Genomic DNA, 13,952 nt, shown 5'->3' on the forward strand with positions numbered 1-13,952 from the left:
GTTAAAAAGATCCGAGTCAGTAAAAAGAGCCGAACTTCCAATCACTAACAGTGATGGCAAGGACACCATTGTGATGCTGGGCTTGCACTATGTACAAAGACAAGTTGCGGATGGATGAAGGGGCCACCTTGATTCTACATGACAGGTGGTGGCACTGGAAAGGACCCCAGCGTGATCATATTTCAGAGAGGGGATCGAGTGTGATGAAAAGTGATACACCTGCACTTGCAGTTTCATCATAGCAGAGAGAAAGACAGGAGGGTGGCTAGGGTGACTGGTCACCATGTCTTCCATACACTGGCTTGTTACCCTTGGTGCGCTGCAAACTTTGGGGAGCTACACAGGTCAAAAGACACCCTAGAGTGTGAGCAATCAGTGTGGAAAAGTACCACCATTGATGGCATGCGGAGGAAGTACAGTCATTCATTAAAGGAATCTACACAGTCTACGCAACGGATCCGACGGAGGTTTGTTTGCGTTGCCCTCTACGTAGTTCTAGGTACTTTTGTGAGGCTGAATTTTTTAAACGCGACGCAAACAGAGCTCCATAGCTCCGTTTGCGAAGACTACGAAATCCCTGTGGAGAGCCTTTTAGGGATCAGTGAAATCCTAAAACTCAATTAGCATGATTAGCACAGATGCAGGCACACACGATAAGGGCAGGCAAAATGTCAGAAAGGCCAGCAGGGAATGCACACTGTTGGCAGGCAGTGAACAGACCTGTAATACAACACTATACAGCAGCCTTCCAATTTAGTAGAGGGGATAGGAAACTATATAGATGCCACCCAGTGTTGACTATGACAACGGTCTCACACTCACACACAATTCAGTAAAATAGTGGTATTTTAAGTTACTGAAATAAGTCAATATTTCACCTTTCTGTACATCTCGGTCTAGCACCTCGTCAAACAGTTTCTCCTGAACTGTTGGGGGCAAGTCCTCGATATCTGCAGACAAAAACATACGTAGGGTGGCATTCAATTGATTTAGTTACACAACACAAGGAAGACTTGATACAGTTCATCATCCAAGAACTTCAAAAAGGGCAAGTTGGAGAGCACGTATTTATTTGACAACTGAAATTAAGTTTAGGGCTTAGAGAAGAAAGTGAATCTGTCTTAACCTCTTGATCTGCACACACGTTAAAAACCAAGCCAGGCTGAAGTGATTAGGGTTTAATACCCTGAGGTTGCAGGAGTCAAAGCTGCCGTTTTACGGGCTCCTAACCAACTGTGCTCATGTTTTTGCGTTATTTGAAACTTATTTTGTACATAATGTTTCTGCCACCATCTCTTATGACCGAAAAGAGCTTCTGGATATCAGAACAGAGATTACTCACCTCGTACTGGACAAAGATTTTTTCTTTAAACGAGTTGGAAGCGAAGGATTTACTTCAGAAACCGGACAAGGCTTCATTAAATCCCCATCATTCACATGAAGAGACGTAGGTCGGGATGTCTAAGAATCTGACGGCGAGTGGGTAACCCGCCTCTCCCATCAGTCCTATTAGCCAACGTGCAATCATTGGAAAAATAAACTGGATGAGCTCCGATCAAGACTATCCTACCAATGGGACATAAAAAACTGTAATATCTTATGTCCTGCTGAACGATGACATGGATAACATACAGCTGGCTGGATTTTCCGTGCATCGGCAAGACAAGGGGTATGTGTCTATTTGTCAATTACCAGTGACTCACTCAATACGGAAGTGGTCAGATGACACAGATAATAAGCTACGAACCATCAAACAGGCAAAGCGTCAATACAGGACTAAGATTGAATCCTACTACAACAGCTCCGAAGCTCATCAGATGTGGCAGGGCTTGCAAACTATTACAGACTACAAAGGGGAAGCACAGCCATGAGCTCCCCAGTGACAGGAGTCTACGAGAGGAGCTAAATGACTTCTATACGCGCGTTGAGGCAAGCATGAGAGCACCAGCTGTTCCGGACCACTCTGTGATCACTCTGTAGCCGACTTGAGTAAGACCTTTAAACAGGTCAACATTCACAAGGCCGCATGGCCAGATGGATTACCAGGATGTATACTCCGAGCATGCACTGACCAACTGTCAAGTGTCTTCACTGAAAATTTTTATCTGTCCCTGACAGAGTCTGTAATACCAATATGTTTCAAGCAGACAACCATAGTCCGTGTGCTCAAGAACACCAAGGTAACCTGCCTAAATGACTACCGACCCGTAGCACTCACTTCTGTAGCCATGAAGTGCGTTGAAAGGTTGGTCATGAATCACATCAACACCATTATCCCAGAAACCCTGGACCCACTCCAATTTGCATACCGCACCAACAGATCCACAAAGGATGTAATCTCTATTGCACTCAACACTGTCCTTTCCCACATGGACAAAAGGAACACCTATGTGAGAATGCTATTCGTAGACTACAGCTCAGCATTCAACAACATAGTGCCTTCAAAGCTCATCACTAAGCTAAGGACCCTGGGACTAAACACCTCCCTCTGCAACTGGATCCTGAACTTCCTGACGGGCCGCCCGCAAGTGGTAAGGGTAGGTAACATCTGCCACACTGATCCTCAACACGGGGGCCCCTCAGGGGTGCGTGCTATGTCCCCTCTACTCCCTGTTCACCCATGACTGCATGGCCAAGCACAACTCCAACACCATTGTTTGCAGATGACAACAGTGAAAGGCCTGATCACCGACATGATGAGACAGCCTATAGGGAGGTCAGAGACCTGGCAGTGTGGTGCCAGGATAACAACCTCTCCCTCAATGTGAGCAAGACAAAGGAGATGACCAACAGGAAAAGGAGGGCTGAGCACGCCCCCATTCTAATCGACAGGGCTGTAGTAGAGCAGGTTGAAAGCTTCAAGTTCCTTGGTGTCCACATCACCAACATACTGTCATGGTCCAAACACCAAGACAGTCATGAAGAGGGCACAACAAAACCTTTTTCCCCTCAGGAGACTGAAAAGATTTGGCATGGGTCCTCAGATCCTCAAAAACGTCTACAGCTGCACCATCGAGAGCATCCTGACTGGTTGCATCACTGCCTGGTAAGGCAACTGCTAGACCTCCGACCGCAAGGCACTAGAGGGTAGTGCGTAGAGGCCAGTATGTCACTGGGGCCAAGTTTCCTGCCATCCAGGACCTCTATACCAGGTGGTGTCAGAGGAAGGCCCTAAAAATTGCCAAATACTCCAGCCACTGTTGTCATAGACTGTTTTCTCTGCTACCGCACGGCAAGCAGTACCGGAACGCCAAGTCTAGGTCCATAAGGCTTCTTAACAGCTTCTACCCCCAAGCCATAAGACGCCTGAACAGCTAATCAAAGGGCTACCCAGACGCCTCTTTTATGCTGCTGCTACTCTCTGTTTATTATCTATGCATAGCCACTTTACATCTACCTATATGTACATATTACCTCAATTACCTCTACTAACCTCTTATTATTTTTCTATTTACTTATTGTTTACTTCAGTTTATTTAGTAAATAGTTTTTCTTAAAACTGCATTGTTGGTTAAGGGCTTGTAAGTAAGCATTTCACTGCAAGGTCTACACCGGTTGTATTCGGCACATGACAAATAACATTTGATTTGACTAACATCTCTGCAAACTACAGACACCACATTTGACAGTATTTTCCAATGTCAAACCATGTTTTGTTTGTGTGTATTTTTATTTCCACAATAAAGCTATAGGGCTACTGTGTGTGCGCTTGGAGCCCTTGACAACAGTAGTGGCTATTCTTCAGCTCAATAAATGAATGCATTGACGTTGGGCAACAGAACAAAAACAGCCAATGCATCTGCATGCTCCCCAAATACTCTGCATACCAGACATCACTGCTTACCAGCCCTGCAGCTCTCGTCTTTAACCACAATGTAGCCTATTTCTCAAGTAGGAATTCAACTAAAATAGCTGTACTTTCAACCTTGCGTACACTACCAAAAACTCCGTACATATGAAAATACTACTTTGCTTTGCAGGGCTCCAGACTAACTTTTCCCCCTGGTTTTTAAGTTGGTGGCACCAGCATATGATTTGGTCACACAAAAGTTTAGCAGCGGCGTCACACAATAGAAAAAAGGAGCAATCTTTTTTCTTCTTTTATTTTAAACTAGGCAAGTCAGACAGTGGCTTCCGCCAGCGAAACAGGCACAGGGCAGACACTTTCATTACCGGCATCATGAGGATAATGCACTGTTTGACCAAATCATGGTTTTATCCTCCTAAAAAAAGAATAGTATAATTGGAGTGTGGTGACCAAGTTGAATGTGCAGCACACATCGGTGCATCTAATTCATTTTCACTCGCACAGTCAAGTCAAAGGGTTGCAAAATGTGACTAAATGGTTGCAGACTGGAGCCTTGTGTTTCACCAAATCATAATTGTAGCCTCCCAAAAAAACAGAAAATGTTCACTGAAGTGACCAGCTAGAATTTCCAGCTCGCACAGATGCAAGCAATTCAATATTTTACTCGCACAGCCAAGTCAAAGAGTGGCAAAACGCGACCAAATCGTAACATTCTGGAGCCCTGATTTGGGAAATAAGCAGTTGGCCAGTTCATCCGACAATACCGTAAGATGGTGCTAGGGAAATTATTTTTCTCAAGAGTAGTTGGAAACAACCATACAATTCCCTAACGCAAAGCATGCATTCTACCATCATACAGGCCTAAGACATGAAGCTTTATTGTAGAAGAGCAGAAAAACAGGACGCCACAACTATACACAGTAACTACGCTAAATAAAACTGCAGTAGTATATAATAGGTCAGTGGGAGGCTGACCTGCTGGCAGGGTGAAGGTGACCAGGTCAGTGAGGAAGTAGCAGGTGAAGTCTCCCTTGCGCTGGTGCAGGGAGGCAGCCACCTCCCGACGGATCTGCTCCGTCAGCTCAGGGCACACCATGGCTGGGATACACTTAGCTGCCTGCTGGGACACCTAGACACAGAGAGAATGTGACAGAGGAATGATAAAATGTCTCCTACTGCAAATATAACCTAGGGAGCATGAAACCCAGGTGAAACATTCAGAGCGTTCCAGGGAGAAATGTAATGAGTAGAATCCCTGAGTCAATCATATCTGTTTAACACAATCTATCTGAACGTTCGGTAACACCGCACCCTTCTGAACAGGCCCCAGGTAGACCATGCCCTGTCCTTCCTTAGCGGACATAATCCTGCCAGTCCTTCCAGGGTTCACACACACACACACACACACACTTCCAGTCAGCAGTGGGATAATCTGGGATCATGTTTACACACCCATTGATCTGCCACACACCATAGCTCAATACAACACATCCCATCCCTGTGTCCTCTCCCGGTAGATAGAGGTGAACAGAGCTATTCATCAGCCGGATCTTCAAAACATTGACATGTAGAAACTAACTCAACCTGGAGATGAAGTGACTATTTACCAGCACATTTAATCTACACTAACTGGTACAGCTGAATAAATGAAGTCTTTGACCTGTACCATTACAGCTAATACATTGGCAGGGCCTGAATGTCGTCCTGACCTCAGTGAGGAGCACAGCCAGCATGTCCTTCCTCTGGAAGCGGATGGCCAGGTGGACCAGGGTGAAGCCGTCGTCAAAGGCCGAGGGCCGGTTGAGAAGGCGCACCTCGTCGGACGTCAGCTGCCTGGCGATGTCCCCCCCTGATGATTTATAGGCCTCTACTGCAGCCAGGTCCCCCTCTACCACACCTGCAGAAAAAGAGTGGGGGAAATTAGTGAGCAGTGAAAAACACAAGCCACACACACACTACATAAACTCAATGTACAGTTTACAAAACATTAGGAACACCTTCCTAATATTGAGTTCCACCCCTTTTGCCCTCAGAGCAGCCTCAATTCGTTGGGGCATGGACTCTAGCCTATGTTGACTCCAACACGTCTCACAGTTGTGTCAAGTTGGCTGGATGTCCTTTGGGTGGTGGACAATTCTTGATACACACGGGAAACCCAGCAGCGCTGCAGTTCTTGACACACTCAAACCGGTGCTCCTGGCATCTACTACCATACCCTGTTCAAAGGCGCTTCAATCTGTTATCTTGCCCATTCACCCTCTCAATAGCACACATGCATGTCCCAAGGCTTAAAATCCTTATTTAACCAGTATCCTCCCCTTCATCTACACTGACAGAAGTGGATTTAAAAAAGGGATCATAGCTTTCACCTGGATTCACCTGGTCAGTCTGCCATAGAAAGAGAAGGTGTTCCTAATGTTTGGACACTCAGTGTATCTGTATATTAGTCATGGTGGAAAGTCTTTGCGTTTACCATCCCAATCATTTGTAGGCTAATCCTTGCCAAAACCACATAGGCACCAGGGTAGATTTACTACTACAGTACTGAAACAAAACCACCATTTGAAAAAGAACAGCATTATAAAAAGTGTGGGGGAAGATAAAATTAGAACATTTCCAGTGCTTCTACCAGCCTCATCATTTTTGTTCAGATTTCTGAAATACCCATGCAGCAGTCTCTGGCACATTACACAACAACATTACTCCCTGACTAACTATTGTTCTACACTCAAAAGGGTAATCAGTGTGAGTGATCAAAAAGATGGCACCGACAGAGAGGGCTGCTTCGCTTCTAGTAATACTTGGCAGTATTTGTATTTATTTTTGGTATTATTTCTTATATTGTATGTGTTATTACACACAGCCGGGAAGAGCTATTTGGTATCAGAGCGGCAGTAACTCACCAGCATTACAACAAAGAACACGACTTTCCCGATCCTTTGTTCGCGCCACCCAGGGCAATTGAACTTATTCCAGAGGCCGACCCCAAAAAAAACTCAGGCGGAGAAGAGGAAGTAGGAGCAGTCTTCTAGTCAGACTCAGGAGGTGTGCACACCACCCACCGCTTCCGAGCATATTACTCGTTAATATTTCAGGCCCTGGATAACAAGGTTGATGAGATCAGGGTAAGGTTTTTTTTCCAGAGAGACAACAGGGATTGTAACATACTCTGTTTCATGGAAATGGTTCTCTCGGGATATACTGTCAGAGTCGGTCCAGCCACCTGGATTCTCATTACATCGCGCCGACAGGAATAAACATCTCTCCGGGAAGAAGAATGTATGTTTCAACATTAACAACTCATTGTGTGATTGTGCTAACATTCAGAAACTCAAGTACTTTTGTTCACCGGACCTAGAATGCTTCAATCAAATGCCGACTATATTGTCTCCCAAGAGAATTATTTTTGGTTATTGTCACAGCCGTGTATATCTCCCCTCAAGCCGATACCAGGACGGCCCTCAAGGAACTTGGACTTTATGCAAACTGGAAATCACATATCCTGAGGCTGCATTTATTGTAGCAGGGGATTTTAACAAAGCAAATAAGGAAAAGGCTTCCTAAATTCTATCAGCAAATCGACTGTAGCACTCGCGCTGGAAAAATACTCGACCATTGTTATTCCAACTTCCAGGATGCATACAAGGCCCTCCCCTGCCCTCCTTTCGGCAAATCTGACCACGACTCCATTTTGCTCTTCCCTTCCTATAGGTAGAAACTAAAACAGGAAGTACCCGTGCTAAGGACTATTCAACGCTGGTCTGACCAATCAGAATCCACGCTTCAAGATTGTTTTGAGCACGCGGACTGGGATATGTTCCGGGTAGCTTTGGAGAATAATACTTACGTGTACACAGATGGTTACTCAGTTTATCAAGAAGTGTATAGGAGAGGTTGTACCCACTGTGACTATTAAAACCTACCCTAACCAGAAACAGTGGCAAATGGCAGCATTCGCGCAAAACTGAAAGTGTGAACCACTGCATTTAACCATGGAAAGGTGACTGGGAACATGTCAGAATACAAACAGAGCGGTCATTGCCTCCGCAAGGCAATCAAACAGGCAAAACATCAGTATAGAAACAAAGGAGTCACAATTCAATGGCTCAGACAAGAGACGTATGTGGCAGGGTCTACAGACAATCATGGACTACAAAAGAAAAAACAGCTACGTTGCGGACACCGACGTCTTGCTTCTGGACAAGCTAAACACGTTCTTTGCCCGCTTTAAGGCCACCGATGCGGCCAGCTACCAAGGACTGCGGGCTCTCCTCCTCCATGGCCGACGTGAGTAAGACATTTAAACGCCTTAACCCTCACAAGGCTGCCGGCCCAGACGGCATCCCTAGCCGCATCCTCAGAGCATGCGCAGACCAGCTGGCTGGAGTGTTTACAAACATATTCAGTCTCTCCCTATCCCAGTCTGCTGTCCCCACATGCTTCAAGATGGCTACCATAGTTCATTTGCATTCATGAGTACAGGAACAAAATGACTATTGCCCCGTAGCACTCACTTCTGTCATCAAGTGCTTTGAGAGACTAGTCAAGGATCAAATCACCTCCACCTTACCTGTCACTCTAGACCCACTTCAATTTGCCTACCGCCCCAATAGGTCCACAGACAGTGCAATTGCCATCACATTGCACACTGCCCTATCCCATCTGGATAAGAGGAATACCCATGTAAGAATACTGTTGTATGCTGTTGAAGGCTGAGTTATAGTCAATGTACCATCCAAGCTCATCATTAAGCTCGAGGCCCTGGGTCTGAACCCTGCCCTGTGCAATTGGGTCCTGGACTTCCTGACGGGCCGCCCCCCAGGTGGTGAAGGTAGGATCCAACACCTTCACTTTGCTGATCCTCAACACAAGGGTGCGTGCTCAGTCCCCTCCTGTACTCCCTGTTCACCCATGACTGTGTGGCCATGCACGCCTCCAACTCAAAATCATCAAGTTTGCAGACGACACTACAGTAGTAGACTTGATTACCAACAACAACGATGCAGCCTACCGGGAGGGGGTGAGGGCTCTGGGAGTGTGGTGTCAGGAAAATACTCAACGTCAACAAAACAAAAAAGAGATGATCGTGGACTTCAGGAAAACAGCAGAGGGAGCACCCCCTATCCACATCGACGGGACAGCAGTGGAGAAGGTGGAAAGTTAAGTTCCTGTGTACATAAATCAATGACAAACTGAAATGGTCCACCCACAAAGAAAGTGTGGTGAAGACGGCGAAACAGCGCCTCTTCAACCTCAGGAGGCTGAAGAAATTTGGCTTGTCACCGAAAACCCTCAAACTTTTATAGATGCACAATTGAGAGCATCCTGTCGGGCTGTATCACCATCTGGTACGGCACAACCGCAGGGCTCTCCAGAGGGTGGTACGGTCTGCACAACGCATCACCAGGGGCAAACTACCTGCTCTCCAGGACACCAACAGCACCCGATGTCACAGGAAGGCCAAAAAGATCATCAAGGACAACAATCACCCGAGCCGCTGCCTGTTCACCCCCCTATCATCCAGAAGTCAAGGTCAGTACAGTTGAATCAAAGCTGGGACCGCGAGACTGAAAAACAACTTCTATCTCAAGGCCATCAGACTTAAATAGCCATCACTAGCAAAGAGAGGCTGCTACCTACATACAGACTTGATATCATTGGCCACTATAATAAATGGAACACTAGTCACTTTAATAATGTTTACATATCTTGCATTACTCATCTCAGATGTATATACAGTATTCTATACTATATCTTAGTCTATGCCGCTCTGACATTGCTCGTCCATAATGTTATATATTCTTAATTCCATTCCTTTAGATGTGTGTGTATTAAGTATTTGTTGTGAAATTGTTAGATATTACTTAGAAGATATTGCTGCACTGCTGGAACTAGAAGCACAAGCATTTCGCTACACCCGCAATAACATCTGCTAAACAAGTGTATGTGACAAATAAAATGTGAACGTTGTGTTATATATCTCACACACACACACGTGTGTGTTTTAGAAAGTAACTAAGAGAAAGTGTGAGAAGGAAGAGAGGGAGTGGGAGGACAAACTGTGTTGTTAGGAGCTTGCCAGAGAGTAATAGAGAGGGAGGGAGAGAGAGCTCAGACAGGAATGTGAGAGACAAGACCACAACCACTTCTCACAGCAGTCCATTATTGTGGGTGTGCCTGCCAGCCGGCCGGCCTGCACAGTCAGAACTGCACTCACATCATTTACAACACATACACAATACATTAGGAAGGAAATGGATCCAAATATAGAGCAACTCTTTTTGTAAGGGTGGAGAACTTTGAAAAATAATCAAGACAAAATTCATGAAAGTGCTCATTTCCCCCCACAGAAAAAGGGTCTATTTAATCAACTTATATCTATAATGCTGTTGATATGATATTGATATGCAATTTAGCACACCCTTTTATCCAAAGCAACTTAGTCATGCAAGCATACATTTTTACTTATGGGTGGCGCCTGGGAATTGAACCCATAATCCTGGACTTGCAAGCCCCATGTCCTACCAACTGAGCTACAGAGGACCATTGTTGTAAATTAGCATCAGCAAACTAGGTACATGTAGGTGCAGATCAGTAGGCCTACACTAAACATTCATAAGATAAACTCCAACAATATTCTCATTACCGCATTGAGTTATGTATGCAAAAAATAAATAATTGTAATTAAATTAATTCACCTGGCACATAGCATCTAGACCTACCACTTTCCTTTATTTTCTCCAGTCCTCTCCTTTTTTCTCTCGCCTGTTTGTCCAGATCTCCAATTGACAGAGTCAGGAGACACTTTTTTACAAGAAAACCAAATATGATTGAATTTCCCCTTACGGTAACACCAAATCAATTGAATTAACTAAAGGCTGGCTATGAGCCTGCATAAATAGGAGTCTAATTGATCTCAGGGCAGCAGAAACCCAGGGCCTTCAATGGTCTGTCAAGGAAGAAGTGTAGACAGAGGGCTAGATGAACAGTGTGTTACTGTAGCTCCCAATTGTTTTGACAGATTTTTAACTGGCAGCATTCGCACAACTTCACAGGTCGTCTGCCACAACAGTAGCCTCTGACAATCAGTGACACATAGGTTAGCACTTCAGAATAGGGGGCAACATGCCATCTACAGCACACTTTGTGCCCGTTTACAACTTCTTTCCACAATGGCTTCATGGCTAAATTAACCTACTGATAGTATGCATGACATAGGCTAGGTAGTGTGTGATTCAGAGCTCTGACTACTCATGATAGCTACCAAAGAAAATAGATGACCTGATCTATAGATTGCATAGAGTGGGTTTATCCAAACAGGTTCATCCCACAGTACCAATTCCTGTTCAATCATTTCACCAATTATATCACATTTCATGTTGTTTCAGGTTGTGTTGCAGCTTTGCAGGCAAGTCATGTAGCCTAGTTGATGTGCTAGCTATGCCCAGGTGTATTCAATTCCAGTCCTTCTGGGCTGACATGTCTATGGGTTTTTTCTTCTTGGTACCAATAGATCTACCCACTCACACAAACAAACAAGACTAGTATCGTAGCCTCTGTGCATTCACTCCTTTTACTGATTCATTCAGATGTAAAACTGGCAAGCAGACACACACACACACACACACACACACACACACACACACACACACACACACAATAAGACAGGTCATCAGCGAAAGCTTCCTGAAGCATAGGGACCACTTGAAGCCTGCATGCTGTGTTCAGGCAATGAAGAGTCTCTATAATAAAATGAGAAAGTCCAATAATAAACCTGCTGTGGCACAAGCCAGTGGGCTGTAAAGATAGACAAGGATACCCTCACTCAAGCAGACTGTCCTTAATACAAACAGGCATCTTGTCCTACAGTGGAGCAAACATCCTCAATCGCTAGCTTCTGGAGGGTAAAGGCTTGGAATGCATCATAGCAACATGACTAAAACTGTTCCTGGATACGCAATTTTTATACAGGGTACTTCCCACAATGCATTGTTAACCTCTTGAGGATACCCTAGGATAGGGGGCGCCACAGCGCATTTTGAAAAAAAATCGTTCCCATTTTCAACGGCCTACTAATCAAACTCAGAAGCTAGGGCATGCATATACCTATTATATATGGATAGAAAACACCCTAACGTTTCTAAAACTGTTTGAATGGTGTCTGTGAGTATAACAGAACTCAAATGGCAGTCAAAACCCCGAGACCGATTGAAACAGGAAGTGGAATTCTGAATTGTGGACTCGACTTCTCATCTTTCCCTATTAACCTGGTTGGGGCTAGGGGGCAGTATTTTCACGGCTGGATAAAAAAAAGTACCCGATTTAATCTGGTTACTAATCCTACCCAGTAACTAGAATATGCATATACTTATTATATATGGATAGAAAACACCCTAAAGTTTCTAAAACTGTTTGAATGGTGTCTGTGAGTATAACAGAACTCATTTGGCAGGCAAAACCCTGAGACATTTTCTGACAGGAAGTGGATACCTGATGTGTTGAATTACCTTTAAGCCTATGCCATTGAAACACACAGGGGTTGATTAATGTTTTGGCACTTCCTATTGCTTCCACTAGATGTCACCAGCCTTTACAAAGTGTTTTGAGTCTTTTACTGTGAGATCTGACCGAACAAGAGCCATGGAACGGTGATGGCCGATTAGACTCTGGCGCGCGAGTTCATGTTGGGTACCCTCGTTCCAATACGTTATAAAAGAGAATGCATTCGTCCACCTTGAATATTATTCATGTTCTGGTTAAAAAAGGCACTAATGATTTATGCTATACAACGTTTGACATGTTTGAACGAACGTAAATATATTTTTTCCCCTCGTTCATGACGAGAAGTCCGGCTGGCTTAGATCATGTGCTAACAACACGGAGCTTTTTGGATATAAATGATGAGCTTTTTTGAACAAAACTACATTCGTTATGGACCTGGGATTCCTGGAAGTGACATCTGATGAAGAGAATCAAAGGTAATGGATTATTTACATAGTATTTTCGATTTTAGATCTCTCCAACATGGCCGTTTGTCTGTATAGCAAAGCATATTTTTCTGGGCGCAGTGCTCAGATTATTGCAAAGTGTGATTTCCCAGTAAGGTTATTTTTAAATCTGGCAAGTTGATTGCGTTCAAGAGATGTAAATCTATAATTCTTTAAATGACAATATAATATTTTACCAATGTTTTCTAATTTTAATTATTTAATTTGTGGTGCTGACTTGACTGCCGGTTATTGGAGGGAAACGATTTCCTCAACATCAATGCCGTAGTAAAACGCTGTTTTTGGATATAAATATGAACTTGATAGAACTAAAAATGCATGCATTGTCTAACATAATGTCCTGGGAGTGTCATCTGATGGAGATTGTAAAAGGTTAGTGCATCATTTTAGCTGGTTTTATGGTTTTGGTGACGCCTGTCTTTGAATTGACAAAACATTACACACAGCTATTGTCAATGTACTCTCCTAACATAATCTAACTTTATGCTTTCGCCGTAAAACCTTTTTGAAATCGGACAACGTGGTTAGATTAAGGAGATGTTTATCTTTCAAAGGGTGTAAGATAGTTGTATGTTTGAAAAATTTGAATTTTGACATTTATTTGGTTTCAAATTTGCCGCTCTTGAAATGCACCTGCTGTTGATAGGGTGCACCACGGGTGGCACGCTAGCGTCCCACATAACTTCTTGGGGCTAACAGATTCCCTGCTCATGCTCCGAGAGGAGAGGCTGCAGCCTGTGCAAGCTGAGTGGGTGGATGGATGAACAGTTAGGAACTGCTGTGCTGTGTTGACTCAAGCCAGAGGTTGAGTTCCTGTCTGACTACAGTGCAGATGAATGCCAGATAGGTACCATATCAGCTAACCACATAAGATATAGCAATATATCAGGCAGGAACTCAACCATAGTCTATAGGTTCACTATGTTCCTCCAACCCTTACCCTCACCTGACAGATATTCTTGTTTGCTAGACTGAACAGAATGTTTGTCGTTCTGTAAACTAGGGTACCAGTGAGTATTTCCTACACTGGACAACTGGTTACAGCTGTTGATAAATCATTGATGATAATCTGCCAATTTCTTTTCATGTCATTACATTAAGATGAAATCTGCTGTTTTAACCCAAGATGGTGCTGA

General features: G+C 44.2%; 1 protein-coding gene across 1 annotated transcript in view; it reads right to left on the reverse strand.

Moving 5' to 3' along the window:
* LOC106607457 (ubiquitin thioesterase Zranb1) overlaps positions 1-13,952 on the reverse strand; it is a 34,306-nt gene that overhangs the window by 8,401 nt on the left and 11,953 nt on the right. The window contains exons 3-5 of the mRNA XM_014204423.2: positions 5,518-5,705; positions 4,784-4,937; positions 879-950 (exon numbers count right to left, since the gene is read on the reverse strand). Coding sequence (XP_014059898.2) covers positions 879-950; positions 4,784-4,937; positions 5,518-5,705 — 414 coding nt within the window. The remainder of the gene's footprint in view (positions 1-878; positions 951-4,783; positions 4,938-5,517; positions 5,706-13,952) is intronic.

This window comes from Salmo salar, chromosome ssa01, assembly GCF_905237065.1.
Source record: "Salmo salar chromosome ssa01, Ssal_v3.1, whole genome shotgun sequence".
In the NCBI taxonomy this organism is placed as follows: Eukaryota; Metazoa; Chordata; class Actinopteri; order Salmoniformes; family Salmonidae; genus Salmo; species Salmo salar.